Source organism: Numida meleagris, chromosome 2, assembly GCF_002078875.1.
Source record: "Numida meleagris isolate 19003 breed g44 Domestic line chromosome 2, NumMel1.0, whole genome shotgun sequence".
Taxonomy (NCBI): domain Eukaryota; kingdom Metazoa; phylum Chordata; class Aves; order Galliformes; family Numididae; genus Numida; species Numida meleagris.
The window spans coordinates 5,552,608-5,573,161 of NC_034410.1; the positions used below are offsets into that span (position 1 = coordinate 5,552,608).

General features: G+C 44.2%; 2 protein-coding genes across 9 annotated transcripts in view; both read right to left on the reverse strand.

The window, feature by feature from the left end:
- The window catches only part of RHEB (Ras homolog enriched in brain), a 34,310-nt gene extending 34,000 nt beyond the window's left edge, over nt 1-310 (reverse strand). For 2 of the 3 annotated variants that reach the window (XM_021387835.1, XM_021387832.1), the window contains exon 1: nt 80-308. In XM_021387835.1, coding sequence (XP_021243510.1) covers nt 80-131 — 52 coding nt within the window. In that variant the 5' untranslated portion in view covers nt 132-308. Of the gene's footprint in view, nt 1-79 lie in introns of all 3 variants that reach the window. The other variant, XM_021387834.1, reaches the window with a different exon arrangement.
- PRKAG2 (protein kinase AMP-activated non-catalytic subunit gamma 2) overlaps nt 6,758-20,554 on the reverse strand; it is a 192,066-nt gene continuing 178,269 nt past the window's right edge. For all 6 annotated transcript variants that reach the window (XM_021387825.1, XM_021387826.1, XM_021387827.1 and 3 more), the window contains 9 exons: nt 19,909-19,967; nt 17,267-17,312; nt 16,420-16,474; nt 14,896-15,022; nt 14,254-14,419; nt 13,926-13,963; nt 11,079-11,225; nt 9,452-9,545; nt 6,758-7,518 (listed from right to left, as the gene is read on the reverse strand). In XM_021387825.1, coding sequence (XP_021243500.1) covers nt 7,487-7,518; nt 9,452-9,545; nt 11,079-11,225; nt 13,926-13,963; nt 14,254-14,419; nt 14,896-15,022; nt 16,420-16,474; nt 17,267-17,312; nt 19,909-19,967 — 764 coding nt within the window. In that variant the 3' untranslated portion in view covers nt 6,758-7,486. The remainder of the gene's footprint in view (nt 7,519-9,451; nt 9,546-11,078; nt 11,226-13,925; nt 13,964-14,253; nt 14,420-14,895; nt 15,023-16,419; nt 16,475-17,266; nt 17,313-19,908; nt 19,968-20,554) is intronic.

Consider the following 20,554-nt stretch of genomic DNA (forward strand, 5'->3'; position numbering starts at 1 on the left):
GCCTCCCGCCCGGCTGCGCGGGGCCCGGCCCTGCACCTGCCGCCGCCCGCTCCCCCCCCGCCCAGAGCCCCGCGCTCACCTACGCTCCGGTAGCCCAGGATCGCGATCTTGCGGGACTTGGACGGCGGCATCTTGTCCCCCGCCCGGCCCCGAACCACATCAAGGGCGGCGGAGGCGGATGAGGAGGCGGCGGGCGGCGGGCGGCTGTGGGAGCGCCGTCAGCCTCATGCGGCGCGGGGGAAGGGCGGCGGCGGCGACGGGCCGAGCGCGCGGGACCCGCGGCGCCTGGCGGCGGCGGCAACAGCGGCGGCAGCGCCCGCCCCACGTGACCGCCGGGCTCGCCAGCCCCTCACGTACCTGTGCGTCACGCGTCACAGGCCGGAGCGGCGACCTCGCCGCCACCGCGCCGAGAGCCGGCGCCAGGCGCCGCGAGGAAAAACTCGCTGCGTCATGCCTGCCCCCTCCGCCCCGCCCCTCCGCCGCGCCGGCCGCTGATTGGGCCGCTCCGCGCGGTTAGGCGGCGGGGGTTGGCTGAAAGCGGCGTTCAAAGGGAGGAGGCGGGGCTGAAGAGCGGCGCGGGAGCGGATTGGCTGGACGGGGGCTTGAAAGCCGCGCGTGCGTAGCAGTGCTCCTTTAGAGGGCGGTTGGGAGCGGCGCGCAGCGTGTGGAGAGTGGCTGTGCGGCCCCTGGGGAGTTTAACGTGCCCCTCAGGGCGGTCGCTGTACTGTGGGCTCGTAGTACTCTTCCCACGTTTCCTTGAAAATGTTATTTAGAGGTAAAAATTGGGCTTTCTAGGTGAATATTTTCTTTAGGTACGCTTGTATGTCTAACGTGCAATTGCACGCATAGCGTACAAGTCACTGATAGAATGAAACCACCCTCATAGTTTGGGGCTGAAGGAGAAGGGCATGCTTCCCCTTGAGCTCAGGCACTCTTCTTATGTACTGGCATTCTTCTGACCGGGGGAGAGGGTGGGAAACTGAAGTGGGAGATGCTACTGGTAGGCAAGAGCAGTCTCTTTCTGAAGAAGCAGGCGAGCTTCATGGCGGTACCTGCGCTGCTTGGGACTGCCTGGTTATGCTCTTCATAGAATTGTTTCGGTTGGAAAAGGTCATCAAGGCCAACCGCTGACCTGACCTTCTGAGTCCCGTCACTAAATCGTGTCCCTCAGTACCACAGCTCTTAAATACCTCCAGGGATGGGGACTTCATCTCCCTGGGCAGCCTGTACCACTGCTTGGCTACCTTTCCTATGAAGAAGTTCTTCCTAATGGTCAACCTAAACCTCTCCTTAACACCCATTCATAGAGTCATAGAATGCCTTGGGCTGGAAGGGACCTCAAAGATCACCCAGTTGCAACCCCCTGCTGTGGGTGGGCTTGCCAAATGCTAACTCAGGCACTACATCAGGTTGCCCACAGCCCCATCCAACCTGGCCTATAATCCTGTGGATTACAGGATCCCCAGGGCTAAGCACCGGTTACCTGTGAAACGTCACATAAGGTGGACCTTTCTGAATTAGGTATGTGGTGAAAAGGCATTTCAAGAGAAGAATGGTAGTTGGTCTTGGTACTTCCAGCTGTGAAGCTGGATACTGTTCTCTGATTCTGTGTCCAACCTATTTCATTTCTGCGCATCGCAGAATAGGTTACCACTTTCTTTTTCATCACCCTAGAGTATTACCCTTTAGGGATGGATGCAGTCCTCCCACACAGGAGTATGGGCAGGCTGAGGAAGAAAAGTAGCATGTAGAAATCCTATCTGTGTGCAGATTGTTCTAAGCTCTCTGAGAGGTGTGGAGGGGCTGTCCTGCCCAATGCAGGTCACTGGATTCCTTTTGGCACTGCGTGATACGTTGTGGTGCAGTACCATCCATTGAATCTCTCCGCAGTTGTGCTGTCATCTTTGCATCTTTGCCCTCTAAACCATGGCATTGACCAATGTTTGGGCCATCTACTGAGCCAGAGGACTGGAAAGACTTGAGACAGGAGTTGCAACAAAATAAATGGGTCTGGAAACATACATGAAAGTTCATGATAGCTGCACGTTCAACTTCCTTATCCTTTCGTATTACTTACTTGTAGTATTTAGGTATTCTGGCAAGCACCAATTTATTTTATTTCTCTGTTTTTGCTTCCTCCCTGACACCCTACTTCTGTTGATTAGGCCTTTCCCCTTATTCTTTTATCTCACTTTTTGGACCTTTGTTTATTTGTCTCATTCCTGTTAACTTCCACTTGTTCACTGTCTATAAATAGAGCTTACTACCACAGATTTTCAGCTCCCAACCAGCTGATTTACTTATTGCTTCTAACTGCAATGGAGATATTCCATCCTAGTGTAGCATCCATGCTTACTCAGCAGGTGGGGCAGGAACCCACAGCTCATCCTTCCTTTAAAATTAGGAAAAACCTACGGCGTTCTTTTCTTCCTCTGGTTCTTTGGATGAGTTCCTTATGCCATCAGGAAAATGCAAGTGTTTCACTTTGTCTTGTCTAGGGCACTTGAAATGGGCAAATGAGGAACTCTCAGACCAGCTCTGTCCTTTCTCCATGCACTAAGACTTGGTGCTATCACCAAGTGGCCTTTGAGAGCAATCTGGGAAGCTGCTGCTCAAGCAGCACCTTAAGCAGAAAGGAGATGATCTGGATCTGAGGAGGTATCATAGCATTTCTCCTACTTGGGATAAGTCAAAACGCTTCCTGCAGTGCTCAGGTTGTGGCTTCCCTGCAGTGTGCTGGAGCAGCAGCATTAGCAGTAGGGCTTTCCCTTTGCCTTTCCATAACACTACTCCATCTTCTTCATTCGTAGAGCGCTTGCAGGTTGTCCTGTGAACTACAAAGGGGTTCAGAGAACACTGGAACGAGTGACATACACCAGGCATCCATGCTCAGGATGTGTTCCAAGCCAGTTTTGCACCTCGCTTCACCAGATCCTCCTTCAAATCAAACGTACTCTTTGTATAACCAGTACAACCAATAGTTGATAAGTTATATTCGTTTTATTGTAAACGAGTTACCAAGAGACATGGTCAATGAACACAACACATCGGGTATGGTCTAGGTTCCAAAAAAAAAAAAGTGCCGGCGCAAATAGAGCATGGATATGCAGTGAGATCAGGAACAGATGTTGAGGCTGAGAAACGGGAAAGCGTCTGTCTTTTGTTGCCTGTGTCTGCTTTGCTGTGATGGAGAAAAAGCTGCGATGAATTTCCTCTAGGAAACATAACCCAGCAGTTAAGTATTTTTATGGCAATCCAGTACGTACAAAGCCATGAACACAGTGCTACTCGGGTTCCAAATACAAAACACATCTGAATTGTACATTCAGTTCCTATAAAAGCAATTACCAATTTAATTACCTGCTCAATCCTCTGGCAAATCAGCACCTTCCCGAGGAGGTATTTGAATTGCACCCAATGTTAGCATTGGGCGTGCTCCCACGTGTATGGCATACGCTTTGCTGCCCACTGAGTTTAGAAAGTACACTCAGTTCCATCCTGCGCTTGTTCCTGGCCCCTCCTGGATTTTGACAAAGACCATATTCCCCAATATTCAGTCAGAAATATTGGCAAAATAATGGTAGGGAAAAAAAAGGAAATAATTCTCTATTAAACAGTACCTGCAACTCCACTCACTGGGACTATTGATGTTATGGGCTTCTGCCATTCACTGCTCGGTATGCAGCTGGCAGGGACACACTCTAGGGATCAGCCTGATGTATGTGTACCTGTCGCCTGTTTGCATTCACCTCACTGGGAATCAATGCAATCATCATAAAACAGATGAGTACCAATAAAGCGACGCTCAAAACTGCCTTTATATTTAGACCTGAAGTGAAAATAGCAGCGTCTGCAGATCTTTCTTTTTCGCATAATGCACACGATGTGGATGCAAGGGTACTAGGAAACTATTCAGAATGACATTTTCTCCTGGGGATTGCCCCTGGTAAACGTTTCATGTGGGAGCACATAAGGTGCGAAGGTTTTAGAAGCAAACTGGCTGCTCTGAGAGCTGGGTACGGAGAGCCTGCTGTTCAGCAGGATTAGGCACGCGTGGTTTCACCTCTGCTTGGACCGAAACTGAATGACTCCAGCTTACCCTGCGCTCAATTGAAAGATGGCAAAGCGTGTTCTCAAAGCAGTTTTGGAAATGCTTCAGTCAGATCCCTCGCCTGCTGGGAGGACAAGAGCTCGAGCCTTGGAAAGCGATGCTGGTTCTTTCTGCGTTACCCAAACATTCCCAGCAGAGCAATATTCTGTAGTATCGGAGATGAAAGGGCCTCAGACTCAACAGTTGCAATTCAGTTGCTAGTAAACAGCAAATACCGTCTGCGGGGCTGGCAGATCTCAGACCTTTTCACTAAAAGGAGCCCAGAAGTAAAACAACCTGAAAGTGTTTCCTTTAGCCAAACGATCAACGTCAGCAAAGACAGTTTTCCAAATAAGCTCACAGCATCTCTAGACAGTGAAAAATACTGTGGGGCTAAGCTTAATTAAAAAATTAATGGCAAGCAGAGTTCTACAAAGACATTTTCTTATAGCTAAACACATCCAGAGGAGGTCAGTGGCAAACATGGTCTGCTCCCTCCCAGGACCAAGAAGTACTTTAGAATGATTATCTTCTGCAGACATCTCTTGCTGGCAAGGAAACGCACAGGGCAGCCCAGGAATCAATCACACAGGCTTTGCCATCCGGCTGGCTGAATGGAATCCACTTCTACAGCACCTCACCCCTGGGAACCACAATCTACGCTACGGCACGGTCCGTCAGAGCCGCGGGAGAAACTCCCTGCGACCTCCACCTGCAGCATCACCATGCTTGTGTAAAGAAAGGGAGCGCAGGGGGACAGTGCTGTGGTCTCAGCTCTGCAGGTACCAACTGCTGTCTGTCCAGAGAAAAACTCTGTAACAACTTGAGTTTCATTACATTTTATTCACACTTTTCCCTAGCGAGCTTCGGGAACGGGAAGTGCCCTAGGTGAAAGCTGTGGGTGCTCTGTTATCACAGCGTGGTACATGCTGCACTGCTGCTGAGTCATCCCTTTCTCTACACTCATTTACTTCTGTCCCTTCGTTAAGCTGGTACAAGCAGTTTCCTAGCTCTGCAGTAAACCTGTATGTGTTAGAAGGACATGGTTTCTCTAGTTTTGTGTAACGCACCAGCACGGGTACTCGTGCCAGGACAAGGAGCCAGCTAAGGGAAACTGCCCTTTTGATGACACTTTTTTTCACACTTAAGTTAACATTCAGAACTGAATTTCAGAAAGCAAGGGTAGAAATCCTCTGAATGCAGTTTTGTATCACCGAGGAAACAGCTTTCCATGATTTTGCTAGCTCTGTGTCCACAACACTTGCAATAATGTTAAAACAGGGACTCTGTGCACGGTTGTTTGAAAACTGCAAATTCATTCTGGCTTCCTGCATGCTAATTTATGCAGACAGGCACAAAAGCTGTCTGGATGGAGTAGGGCCAAAAGACTTTGTGCTAAATATAATGGAAGAAAAAAAGCATCTATCAGTGGCTCAACCCTTCATTTTTTCAGAACTAGCCTAATGTAGGACTGAAAACATCGCTCCTGGTGCTAGGCAGAGCGAGATGGAGTGCTGCATTTGGGAAACTCCCTCCCATACCTTCTAGGGAAGGCTGTAATTCTGGTGCCAGAACAGCACGCGGGCTATCAAGAAGTCACACCTGTGCAGCTTGGATGGCATTTACAGGCAGTACCGACCACATGAAGTCCCAGCCTACCACCAGTGATCCCTTTCCATGCACCTCACGAAGAACAAGAGCCGCTATTTCTAGTTTCTGTCGCTCTTCCCCCCAGCAAAGACAATCAGAGCGGGGCTGCTGGGATCTGTGACGGCAGCAGTGTGCAGCTGGCCCCACCAGGCAGCTGCTTTCTCAGTTCTGTGCCTCACAGGAGCACGGGGAGCACAGCTGACAGGACATTAGCCAGAAAAGATGCTGGAGAAGACAACGGTTTGCAGCGAGAGAGCGTAAGTGAATAGTGTGTCACTGTGTACTACAAGAACAGATTGATACGTGGAAAAACGACAGCGGGAAGAAAAACTTGCACACGTTTCGTTCCCAAATTTCTTGCAGGAAGCGAGAGGTTCTGAAGAACTTCTCTGCTCTTAAAAACCTCACGTGTTGCGAGCAAACTGCAAACAGCTAACCTTCTGCTTCGGTGTTTATACATGGAAAAATAAAGGGTCAATGCACTGCCGTTATTCCAGGACCACACTGCCACTGGAAACACAGCACTGGCAGAGCGGTACTGCCCGCACCGTGCCATTAGCATCACGCCATCAGCATCAGCTGCCTTTTAAACTGATGGCAAATGAGAATGCCTCTGTCTAGCTTCCATTACCCAAAATGCACGTACATTTTTTAATACGTGCAGAAAAACTCGGCGAGAACCGCTACCACCAAACGGATGCTGGAGGGTTTAATTTCTTCCATCTGCAATTATAGAAATCTCATCGGCCAATGTTACAGTACAGGTACATTAGCAAAACCCCACGGCCTCCCTCACTCCTCGGCTTCTGTACAAACCAGATACAACACAGAGTTCCATCTCAGTCGTACAAACAGCGTTTTACACTCGAACGCATCGGGAAGCCTCGTTCTCTGGCACGTCCTTTCCTGCACGGTGCCTGCGTATTACGGTGCAGAGCGCTTCTGGAATCTTCACCTCCGCTCCTGTGGGCTGCCCAACAGGCTCCACCTTTTAAATAATGAGAAGATCTGCCACTCTTTTGTATAACAATCAACAGTTTATTAATGGATATGGTGAAATTTTAGCTATCCACCAAAGATGTGTAAAAAATTGTCATGAAAGTAAAAATAAATAAAGCTGTTTTTAAAATCAGTCTCGTTTTACATCTTGGTTCAGAATGCAACATTGAACACAAAACTGTCATTAAAGTTTTAAAGAAGTCTACTGATATTCAAATTACAGCTTTTATGACCAGTCTAATGAGAACTGAAACTGATTTGGTTTAGGTTTAAAGACTTTCACATTCAAATACAGTGTCTCATTTAACACGATACTTCCTTTGACAGTGATGGGCAACAGTGATGACATATTGCTGTATTTTGACATAAGGCACTATGATATGAATATGCCATACACTTGCCTTATGTCACATATATCCATTGCTGACCAGTGACTTCTGTCAAATACAAAATGAAAGAGTTTCAGAATACAGTGCATTTTAATGAAGGACGTCGTGTGAAGTCTTCCAGCAAATGTTCTGAAGACGTTTTGAAATACAAGCCTACATTGGAACATAAGCTTTTGTCATGCTGCTTTGTTTTTTTTGCGACATCACTGGGGGGGAATAGACTCATCATCCATCACTAAGTCCCAAAACACATTCTCAACCATCCTGCTCTGTTCTATTGCAGTCGCTGCTCTTGAGACAAACGTGACCCAGAAACTTTGTTCAAGTTCTCCTACAAACGTTTATACATTCACAGCAGTCATTCACTTTCATTCTCCTTTTGTTTGGCACCTGTTAACAGAAGAGGAAAGCAGTGTGACTTCCTTGTGCATACGGCTCTTGCCTCACGGATCGGCACCGCTCGTTCTGAACGCTGCAACTTTTGTCTGACCACATTACCAGAACCTTAGGACTGGACTCCATTCACAGAGAGCACACTTGAGGCCTGCTAAATGCTTACACAGGCTGAGGAAGGCCTGGAGGCCATTACTGCTTCTAACTTTATTGGCAGGGTAATTCTCCAAGTCGCTCTGCTGGGAAGTTACTAAAACTGCCTTTGAAGTACCCAAAACACCACGCTGCAAGCCTGCCCATCTGCTCAGGAGCCAAGCTCAATCATCGCGATGCTCTTTAAAAGTGAGGTCATACTTGAGGGGGAAAAAAAAAAAAAAAAAAAACAACGAGGTAGGAATTCAGTTTAACTACACTGCATTGACTGACTTGGTGGCTCAGAGGCAGATGTTGGTTACAGTAAGAATCCCAAAGAGCTGCTCAGCAGAACCACGTAGTGCTGTGCCTCCTCTGCAAGCACTGCCGACACACTGGGCAATGGCTGACCCCCACACCGAGCTGCCTTTGACATCCAGCTCCAGTGAGCAGGAAGCTCTTGCCAACAGCCTGGAGTTACTGTTTGTAATGTATAATCACAAACACTGAAAAATCCATTAAATATACCCAGTTTCCACATCACAACTGAAATATTTTCCCCCTCCTGCACACTGGTCTCAATTCCTGCCACTCAATATGTTTTCCTTTCTGGTCAGTAAAGAGAAATGGGTGCTTACAGGGCACGATTTACCTGGTTATTGTTACACATCCACTTTAAGAGGTGACTCACACTCTGAACTCCACAAACTAGGTCTCAGTTGCAGACACCCTTACTTTGCCATCCCACCTCTGCCGGCAGCGCCGCCCTGCCCCTACATCGTGCTGCCTCCTGTTCTCTAGGGCTGGGCCCTTCTGTGGCAGCCTGATGAACTCCACAGCTTTTCTGCTGGCCAAGTTTCCCATTAGACCAATGAGATAAAGCAGCTCACAGAGGCACCTCATGAGAGGGAGAGCTGCCACATGCTAAGCACCAGAAGCACGTGACCTAGAATACAGGAGCGGGAACTCCCCTTGTAGCTCCCCTGAAGGATAAGTTCAGCTCTGTCTCCTTAACCTGCTATTCTGAAGGCAAAACTGTAATCTTTTAAGACATTTTCTGTCCTTCTCGCAAAGCCAGAAGAGGACTTTGCTTTAGTTGTTGTGACACTGAAGTCATTTACACAATCAAAACGAAGTTACAGTTAAGAACACACAGCAGATCAGTAACTTGGGCAGAACTAAAAAGCAACAAAACAATCCACATGAAAGTAGCAGAAATAATTAAGTGTACTGTAGGGGACCGTGGTTAAAAGGAACCGGATCAAGTTCAAGTCAGAGAGTTCTACTGGAATAATTCCACCACTCTGGGGTGACGCCTCTGACACAGCTGTGCCAACAGCAGCCCACAGCACAGCTAGCAACTGCAGCACTCTGAGGGGGTGGCTGTGTAGAGCCAGGCCAAAGCATGGCTGTGTCCACACTAGCAACAGCTTGCCAGAGTGCAGAAATTCAGGAAGATGAAGATGGCAGCCTGCTGCATGTATCTATACGCGCAACCTTCAGACTTCATCTTCTAACAGGAAAAACAAGATGAAGATCTGATTTCTAAGAGGGTCTGACTAGCAGTGATGTTTGTGAAGCTCCTGCACGCGCTCCTCTCTGACAAAAGGCTGACAGACAGCTAAGCACTTTGTTGGCTTTTACCTGCAGAGAAGTGAACCACGTATTTGGAAAGTAGAATCGAACTTACAAAACGTGAAAATCAGAACAGCATTATTGTTATCACACCATCTAAAACCAGCAAGCTGTACACATTACGGAATGACTTATGGCGAACATCAGAATGCAACATGCATACCTGCTGGTGTGAGTACCAAAGCCTGTAGAATGTCAGAAAGGGAGATGATGCCCACAATGCTATCTGCTTCATTCACTACTACCAAACGATGAACCTGCAAGCAGGGAAAACATTTTGAGAGAGATTTTCCTGATGGGAAGTAAGAGCTAAAGGAAAGAAACGTTAAATGATTGCAGTAAGCAGACAAGTAGAAAAAGAGACCGTTGGAAAATATTAGCAATACCGATCTCACGTAGCGATACAAGCACGCTTACCCTTCAGAACTGAAAGCCAGTGCTTGTCTAAAAAGCACACAGCAGTCTGCCAACAATAAAATCATACTGGAAATGGCAGCTAAGCCAAGACCTACGTCTTAAAAATACTGCAGAATGGGAAAGTGCCCTATCCCAGCACTGCAACCCAGCTCAAGCAGGCACGGAGCTGAGCAACCTCAAGGTCACCCCTGAGCCACCTCATAAAGAGCTCATCCTTGGGAGGACATCTGTCCAAAGTTGAGAGCTCGGCACTGCTTTACTTCCTATCTAACTGAATTTGGACTTGAAGTCCAAATAATCAAATGTAATGGTAAAGAAGTGAAACGAATTTCTCATCTTTTCACAGAAGCGATAGCAAGAAAGCTGCAGTGTCTTGACTTAATACAGATGTGAATTTATTGCAGAGGTCAACCACTTTGTTGCCAGTCAGATAAAGCAAAAAGAGGAAAAAAAAAAAGAGGATCTCTAATCTATTTGCAGAGCCACACTCAGCTGACGCTGTGAGGAAAACAAAAAGAGTGGGAAAGTGGGAGAACACGTTTTGCATTTTCTTTCTGACAGAACTATGCTGGTGATCTTTTCAATGTGTGTGTATGCACATGCTCTCTTTCTTCTCTCAGTGTAATGAATTCAAGAGAAATGGACAGTGTAGTTGTTCCACATCCAGTAAGATCAAGCATTTGTCTGGCAGCTAAAAATAGCATCAATTACTGCTTCACTTGGGGCTTTGTCTGACTCATTTTTACATAGTCTCACTATGTTTAGACTGAACCAAAGGGTAGGAGTTGTTCTGAAAACCCAAACGTCTAAAGCTTCTGAAGATATTAATAAGATTGGCCACATTTGGAATCTGTGCATCAGCCATGCTGAAATTACTCAGTTGTAGGAAGAAGCTCGAGCTGATGCAGGAAGCTGCATGTCAAAACAGCCTAATGGCAGTTCTGAGGGGCTATCCACAACATGGACATGTTACTCCTATTAAGTGTATGTACAATTATGGCCCCGAAGATGAAAAAAAAATGTTGTAAAATTGAAGAAGTCATTCACACCCATGTGTAAGAAGGCACCCAGTATTAAATCAGAGGATAAACCACACAGAAAGAACGGGAACAGCAGCACCGAGTCATTTACAAGAGCAAGTGGTGAACAAGTTCTTCCTAAGACTTTATTTGCTGGCTTTGTTTCAGTGCTTGCGTCCTTTGAAGTATCTGTAAATCTAGAAATCAAATTGATCCCTACATATGTAAACATGAACAAAATCTACATTTTCTTCAAGTAACCAAAATAAGCTCAGAAGGATAAATTTGTACTATTTATTAGTTTGGTCATACAACTTTTACAGAGAAGGGAAATAAAAAAAGGGGCAAACTCACCTCAGCCTTCACTATCCTATCAACAATGGTCTCCAGTGTTTCCAGCATACTACACTTTACAACACCTTCAAAATACTGAGAACGGTGCTGTAGGGCTTGCGTCACCGTGATATCTAGGTTATTATAGGTTTTTTCAGCAGCAAGGTTCTGAAAAACAAGGCACACAACTCATTACTTAGTGATAAAGTGCTCAACAAAGCAAATATTTTGGCATCACGTAGACACACGTTTCAGAGGTAAACTGGTTCCAAGTCACATATTAAACGAAGCAGATGCTCTTCAGTTGCAGTTTTTGGGAACAGTCAGGCATGCAACTATGTTACACACCATACAAAAGGCTGGATTAATTGATAATAATGTTTTGTGATTACGCATTAGGCCAATGAAAGTCTCCTTACTGTGTTACCTAATATTCGGCTTGACGTCACTCATCCTGCTTCTGCCACAAGGAACAAGGAAAGATGAAGTTCTATAGACTTAGGATGCACAGAATATACTTGAAGAATAAACCATTTTGTTTGTTTTCCAAAGGCCAGATGGGACACCGACTGCTCTGAACACGACCCATGAAGTAGATCCTACTCGAGCTCCAAGCAGAAAACAAGCAGTAGGTTTTCTTCAACTTATTTGTAGGCTCCATCTCCCTCTCCTGGACCGTGCTGGAACTACCACCTGATGTAAATGTTTGCATCTATTTTAGTAAGTACAATAAGAAGGACAAAACTGAAAATCCATTGCCACTAGTAAAAGTAAGAAAGTTACAAGAGTCTGGAAGCTAACATTCTCAGCTTTCATATTAAGAGCAGGACCCTGGCTTGTTGCAAGAGGACTTTGTCCAGATCAGCAAAAGGTTTCCTCATAGGAGGGATGAAAAAAAAAAAAAAACATTTTCTCTTACTTGAGTAGAAAATGAAGTTAACTGGTGAGACAACACCATTGGCCTCATTGAAACAGATGCAGACAAAATGTACAGGTATACATGAAGTAGATGACCCTGACAACTGAAGAAGTATTCACAGGGTGAACTTCAAGAGGAAATGGCCTTGCACCTGGGCTCTAAGAGATAGAAGCCTGATCTGACAGAAGAGAAAAACCAAGATGCATTAGCCATACAATCAGAGGACAACTATCAACAATTATTCGTGGCCATGAGAGGCAAAAGTCGTCCTACATTCCCAGAAGACAGAGATGAGGCAGTGAACACCAACACGGAAAATCAACTAAACTTCACACGAAAACGTGTATATACTAGCATGGTCACTTGTGTTCAAGAACTGGGCAGTCAAAGCAGAACAGATGAAGAAATAGGAGTGTCCTTCAGTAGAGCAGGTTAAAATGTTATGCAAGAAAAGGCACGAATACAATTATTCAGTATAAATGTATCAAGTAAAGAAGTGATGTTATTTAAGATTCTTTATATCAATGCAAGCAATTACATATAACTGGTTGCGAATAACTTCAAAGACACTTGAACTTCGGTATTAAGAATCCAGCTGAGGAGTCAGGCTGTTTTCCTACGTTTCCTCCACAGTTTCCATCAGCTGTTTCTCAGCAGAAGCCCTACGACCATCCTGCTCACAGCAGCTGTGTTCTGCTTGGAGGGGACCTTCTGACACGTCACTTCAAGCCTGGCAGTCCTGCTGCAGGGATTTCCCATGAGCAGCACCTAACAAACGGGACTGGTTTCACAGAACTGACATTTTGCCCTTGCTTAGATTCAGAGGAAGCCAGAGGAATTAGGATCCTGGAAAGCAATGGAAATACGTCCTGCCAGACAAACGAAGTTGCAAAACACAGCGAAATCAAAATAAATCGAACCACCTGTGAACTGTCACGGTCTTCGATATGTTAGAAAGCTCCCACTGTGAGCTGCTCCCTTTATGGCAGAACGAGCTCACGCAATAGACAATCCCAAACACCAAAACAGACAGACACCTAGAAAAAATGGGCAACAACACTCGCGTTGTGAAATCTTCAGAATTGAGAGCGCTGTTTGCAGCCAGAGTAACTGAAAAGCTTAAAATCCTTCCATTAGGGACTCTCCTCTGTGTTTCTGAGAGCACTCCAGGCAGTGTTTCAGGCACCTGGACTCTTCACGAGTGCTAGCAGGCTGCTGGAAGAAGCAACTTGTGCACGTGAATCTTCAGAAAATAAAGTAGTTCTCAGAAGACCCAGTCAGAAGGGAGGAGCACACAGCTTGAAGGGTACGGGGATAAAAAACCAATTTTCGAGTTTCTGAAGATCACAAGAATAGAAAAGCATAGGAGAGCCCTTGCCCTCAGAGGCTGAGAAATTATGGCATGAATCTGACTGCCCTGCTGCACTCCTGAGGAAGAGTGGCATGAATGAGAGCTCAACCAGAAGGAATACACATGCAATACTCTGGACTTCCACAAAAGAACAGGGTTAAGTCATTTTAATCCACTGAAAAGGTCAAGTCATAGGAAGTGCCCCAACTACATGAAGAAACCTGCGTTCTCTGTCTGAAAGCAGACCATGGAATGGTGGTAACTGGGGAGAGAAAATTCAGTGTCAGGAGCAGGATTTAATACAAAATGCCTGTGTTCTCTTTCTGTAATACCACAACCACATCTCATTTGGGGCAACACCCAGAGCCTCAGCTACCTGTGCTCAAGAGCAGTATTACTAAGCACAGCTTAGGGGAAAAAAAAAAAAAAGCAACAAAAACCAAACCCCACGCTGTGCACAGTGAACTGAATCTGTTTCATTCAGTTGGTTAACTAAAGCCTAAGGGACAAAATAACCAAAACTGTTGCATCAGCAAATTAATTTCTAAATGCTCACTACATAAAAAAACACTTAGTAAAATTTAAAAGGTATACTTACTATTACGTCAAATTTGGAATAAATATCTACAACTTTTCCTAGAAAGAAAAATACGTATTAATAAAGAGCTGCAAATACAAAGTTCATTTTCTTGCATCCTGTTTTCATTTGTTATCTTATACACAGAAAGAAAAGAGAGAGGTCAAGAAGGGAAGATGGAAAACAAAACAAGAAAACAAAACAAAACCCACCAGCCATGATAAATCCTTCCATCAACCATCATCCGTCCATCAACCTCTATCTTGCATGAATAATCTTTTTACATAAATCAATCCAAGCTTCAAATTTATCTTCCCACACTCCCATGTACAGAAGAAGCAGCACACACCTGACTCATCCACAACGGGTAATGCCGATATCCTTCTCTCTACAAATATATTCAAGGCTTTAATGATAGGAGTGTCTGGATGTATGAAGGCAATGTTGTGGTAAGTTCCTATTCCGAGTTCATCCAGATTCTTCTTCATAAAGGCAGGCTTTGGCATCTCTGACATCTAGGAAAGTCAGATGAATATATTTACACAGTGCACTTTTCTGCATGATACGCGGCAGTTAGCAGGGTTTTTTTTATGTGTAATTAGGAAATATGCATTCATTCATCCATCTAGAGACTCCAAACAACTGTTACAGATCATTACGATAATCTCCTACTAGATTTACATAAAGCCAAAGCAAGCCTGGATCTAGAAGCATTAGTAGTGTTTGAAGAAGTTTTAAATGAAGACTACACATCTGGGCTCTTATTTGCTTTTAGGTAATTAAAAAAAAAAAAGGTAAGGTATAAGCTACAATGTATCTCATTAACTTCTCTTTTAGCAGAGAAGATGCACAAAGAAACAATGAAGCCTCAAACACCAAAGATTACCATGAAGTTTCTGAAGGCATTGCTTAATATTGGAGAGGTCTACCTGGGCTTGGGGTGGCTAGAGGGAAAAATGAGTTAAAGCAAAGCAGCACGTCAAGTACTTACAAAAAGCTGGAGGAACTTGAGGATTCTTTTATGGGTAAGTATATAAAGTGCATTTCCACTGACGGGATCTATAACTGGCAATCTGTGGATTTTGTTTTTGATCAATGAATATACAGCATCAAAAAGGCTGAGGAGAAAAGCATTTTTTAAATGAACGGTAGCCAAGAAAGAGTAACATCAAACGATGCATACGCAGATTTACAGACTCAGGGAAAGGACACAGTCAATGGCACTACCTTTACATGCGACAGAAGTTAAGGCACCTCAAATTATGGACAGTGATACACGGCTATCTAAAACCACTAAGAAAAAGTAGCTTTATGATTTTGTTCCCTGGTCCTAGGAAAATGGCAGTAAAGACAGCTGACCACCAGCTATAACAAGTTAGCATGGAACAACGTCAATAAAACTTCTGTGTGCTCTGAGTCCCCTGCAGGCAGTCTGTTTCAGAACTCAAGACCCTGCTGGGTCAGGTCTAAAGCTGACTTACTGGATCCTTTTATACCAGTCCTACGGCATCTTCCTTATCTTAACACATCTCTTGTTGCACTTCTGACCGAAATTCATTATTTTGTTCTCATAGGATACTCTGTGCAAGCAGTTCCATTCAAACACATTCCTTACGACTAAACTGAATAACCTGTTCACGACTTAACAGTGGCAATTCTACTGAGGATATTACATATGATTACTCTGAGATAATCACTACAGTTTCCTTCACCAGTTTAAATGGTATAAGCAATCCTGTTCCAGAAACTAAAAGCAAGAATCGGAAGTTTGCTCTCCGGTTCCAAGGATTAATAGTACTCAGGTTTTTAAGTGATCAGCAAAAGCTGTCTCCAAGTTACCTTTGGCAAATAAGGTCCGACAACAACTTAGATCAATTCCTTTAAAATCCCACTGAGACAAAAAGATACCCACTGAACAAAGCTCAGTTCTATTTTAATGAGCACAACCCAGTGGGAGAGTAGAACAGAACCTTCCCTTTCGTTAAGGGAAGTCACTTGTGTTGCACATACAGTAAGATTTCAGGTAGCATGGCTGCTGAGAAAACAGCTAAAAGGCCATTACGGCTTTTTCATAGAATCATAGAATGGCCTGGGTTGAAAAGAACCTCCAAGATCATCGAGTTTCAACCCCCTTGCTGAGTGAGGGGTTGCCAACCACTAGACCAGGCTGCCCAGAGCCACATCCAGCCTCTTTTGTTTTCCTGAAACAAGCATGACTAGCAGGCTAGGCTGGAGGGTCATCCCACTGCCCAAAAATATGCAAAAAGGGCAACTAATTCATCTGGTTGGCACTCACACTGCTAAAAGTTAAAGCTGTTCTCTCGGATAATTAGGAAAGCCTTCATTTGCAATAAGAGCTCCCGCACCGTCTTGATTCTATTAAAACGCAGCCCTACATGAATTGTACTCCAGTTTACAGTGGAAGCTGTTTCTCCATACAAAAGAAGTCTTAAATTCAGTGTTCAAATGGAGTTAGTTTCTTTCAAGTTAAACAACATGGAAAGGAAAAGCCTACCTTGCATCTGGGGAGATGTTCACTAACGGTTTAAACGTCTCTTGTAAATAAAGCTCTGCGTACAGAAAAGCAAACCATTACCATTTCTATGTGAAAACATCAGCACTTTTATAAAAACACTTCAGGAATTCCTTAGTACAAAATTAAATGAACACAAGAGACAAACAGATGCAGTGACCCTAGGTACGCTACCACTTACACATGTTCATCTATGCTGACATCAAGGAGAACCTGAAATTTTAACAGGATTAAGCTGACTGCCACCAGGGGACACTGCAACCACAGCAAATAATTTACCCAATTCCTCTTTTCTCAGCAGGCTGGTTTGCTGCACAGAGGACTGCTCTGTGTTACAACGTGGCATATAGTCAATTTTGCCATAAAGATCCCTTCCTGCACCCAGCTCACACCCACCCACGTCCTATGAACGTGGAGTCAGATCACGCAGTTCTTTCTGGCACGGCTTGCTGCTCAGCTCTCAGTTCACCCATTACCTAGACCAACTATTCACTTCGCATCCCAGTTCAGTTACATTGCCATCCCAGGCACAGTCACCATCTCTGAGGCCACATACACCCCCTGGTGAGGTTCCATTTCTTTTTAAGAAAAATCAAGACGGTACTAAGCAGGGAAAAGCAGCAAAGCAATATACAGCATAATCACTCTAGTTCATATATTGTTTCAGGTAGAAAAAGATAAGCACCAGGAAAAAGCAGACAAGCTTTTATTATTCCTGCTTTTATTGAAAAGTATGTGGAGAAAAACAAGTTTTGATTAATTAACAATCCACTCAACTCAACAGTACTGGTACACTTTAAACAAACGACTGAGTAGTAAGTGATCTTACCCCTCCAGGTTTCTATTTTGTGCTCCTCCAATTCATAGATCTGAACCTACAAGAGACAGATGGAAATAATTGATTTTAAACCCTAAATAATTAACAATGTTATTAACATCTGAATAATTCCCTTATTTTTCATTGCAGGCAACTTAACGTACAGAAACCCAACTAATTGCCCAGTCCAGAATAACATTTCTTGACAATACCCAGAGGAAAGGGTGCAATCCTGCTGGGTGCAGAGTACCACACAGAACCTATCACCTCAGGGACAGGAAAGATTTTTCACCAGCCCACGCTGTGGTCCAGATCTCTCCTAGACCCACAGTAATCATGCCAGGGAAAACCTTCTGATAATTCCTCATGCACCTAATGCTAGCTTCTTAATGCTAAAAAGCAATTAATTTTACATTTGCTGGCCGACAAACAGCCAAATGCACTTGGTTTCACTCCTTCCACGCTGCTCACGGCTCTCTCAAAGTGTTTAAGATGTGGAAGCTGCCTTTCTCTTCAGGTACCAAGCTGTAAGCCAGCCACTCCTAAGAGCAGCGGTGCTTGCCATAGCCTAGGCCAAAGCAGCCTGTCATCTTTTGCACTGCTCCTCTCTGCCAGGTACCTCTGTGAGCCCTGATGGAGCTGAAGAGCGCGCAGGTGAAGGGTAGGAGTCCCTCAAAAACCTACTCTGTTCTTCTTTGAACCAATGGAGACCACTTTTGGATAACGACCTTCGAGGAGCGTAAGGGAATGTTAAACCATCACACCATAACTGGGCTACTCAATATACTCTTTCTGGGAAGTATAAAAGATGTGAACATCGGTAAGTTAAGGCTTCTTTCAGGGTACTTGCAAAAAGGAACCCAAGAAGTCAGCTAACCCGCAGAGCACAGTTCAGCCGACCACAGTGACCAGCAGAACAGGAGAACTCCTCAGCTGCCGCCAGGATGAGGCCAAGCCTTGTTCTCTGATGACACCAGGATGAACGTACCTGAACTTTCCCGATCAATCGTTCAAAAATCTTATCTAGCACATGAACAGCAATGAGCTTCATGCCGTGTAGGATGCGGTGTGTTTAGAATGATTCATATACTTAAGAATTGAATTTTCAACATAATTGCACTTAGTAGGACCAGAGCATTCCCCAGCCCAACATTTACTATTTCTTTTTTCTTCTACAGGAGACTGCAGCAGTCACCCTTCAGTCAGATGCTGCCACTTCTCAGTTATTCACCCTTCCCCTGCCCAAGGCTGCGTTCAGCACAACCTCTTCTATGGACTTTATGCAATAGCATGTTAGGCAACACGAACAGGAGTGACAACAGTTAGACCATAAGTGAAATTGTATGGAAAATTGGTTATTATTGAGTTGAGAGTCACGTCAATACAGTATGGAAACCATAAGGAAATTATCAGAGTGCAACTGCTTTGTATTTGCCTTTTTCCCTCTGCCTGGTAAATCCCCAGAAGACAAATAAATAAATAACAGTAAGAAAGGATAGTGTGTCAACCTATTTTAAGGTATTTCACTGTAAATTTGAAGAACATGATCAGCTAACTCTGAGAAGCCTGCTGCATCAGAAGTCTGCGTCACTCAACCGTTGATTCTTTAGCTAGTAAAACACAGCAGGTGTATTTTAATTCCAAGCGAGGAACCGGCATCGGCACAAACAAGAAAGGGACGTAAACGTTTGCATGACCATGTAAGCAGGAGAATCTCATCAAGTGACCGCCAATGGGAATTTTTAAATTACCGTTAATTGAAGTCAAGAGATCTCCAACTGATGGTGAACTCAACCATGCAACTAAAATCTTTGTGTATGTTTAACCAGTTAAACTCAACTGTTCTAAAGCATCATCAAATGCGAGTAACCTTTTAATTCCCCCAGGGCTCTATAGGCCAGCTCTCTGCTTAGCTCCACGTATTCGTTTCAGAATAACTCTGTACCAGTTATGAGACAACACCGATTTATTTACAAAGGTATTCATTTATAAAAACCACGAGCCACTGTGTAGCTACGTATTTAATTTTTAAATACAACTAACATTTTCCTACAATTTTAAGCACTCTCCAGCCCCGAAGACAATGTTGGTTGATATTGTCCATTTACATGGAGTTCTGATCAATATTAATGCACGTGCTTTGAAACAATCTGGACAGAAACACACACAATGACCAATAACCAAGTTTTTCATCCTCACAGGTTTTATACTCTGCCTAATTTTTAATAAATACATTATTGTAGGTCCTTCATTCCAAGAGCACTAGACAATAGCTGCAATACCGAATGGAGCTTGGTACCCGAACCTGAGGCCGTCATGGTGAAGCACCACACAAAACACAATAAATGGTAGTGCTCATTAAGGAAATGTCTCATGTTTATACATGTATAACAGGAGCAGACAATTATTTTACCTGCCCCAGCTAACAGGACCTTAATGGTTGCAGCCAGGAATTGACCAGAGGTGTCCACATACCACTCTATGACCTTGAACACACAACTGCATTTTCTCACAGAAAGCTCACTGAGTGTACTCATGACACCTCTATGCTTCCAGATACTTAAAATAATTACAATCCATCCTTCAAGCAGTTTGATATTTCACTTTCTGTACTTACTGTATGACAACTGATAGAGGCTTAACACCATACTTACCATTGGAGATTTATAGTATCTATGCAGTATGTTAATGAAGTCTGTAATTGTTAACATTCCTACAAAAAGCAATACAGAAAGAAAGTTCTTCAGACACATACTGAAAATACAGAACTTCAGGTATTTTCTCTATTTACAGTCACTCTATATAACATAATTAACAATAAATCTATGCAACACGCTGCCTATTTGCTATGTACGTAAATTTTCACGTTGATACAGTACTTCAGAATAAAAATATACAACTGAGCATTAATATTCAAGGCCACAGTCTATGTGCTTCTCCTCTCCTTTCAATCTCACCCAAAGAAAATCTATTTCTTCCACTGTGGGACATAATACCCTTGGCATTCCAAGTTAGTTCTGGTATTTAATGATTTCACAGTGCACCTTACTGAGAACATGCAGAGAACCTCATGCATATTAGCATTATTCTTTTCATAGTTCCTATTTTCACATTCCTTTGACTGTTACGTTTAATTTTAAATGCACAGGGAAAGACATACACTAGATAACTAAATTCACAAGCTCAAGACCTTGCAGAGTCATTGTGATACTCAAAGAACAGCAGGAGTATGCAAGCTAACAACACTTCGTGCCTCCCAGGAGGAAACAAAGAAACCCACCAACATCTCTTAGGACGTTA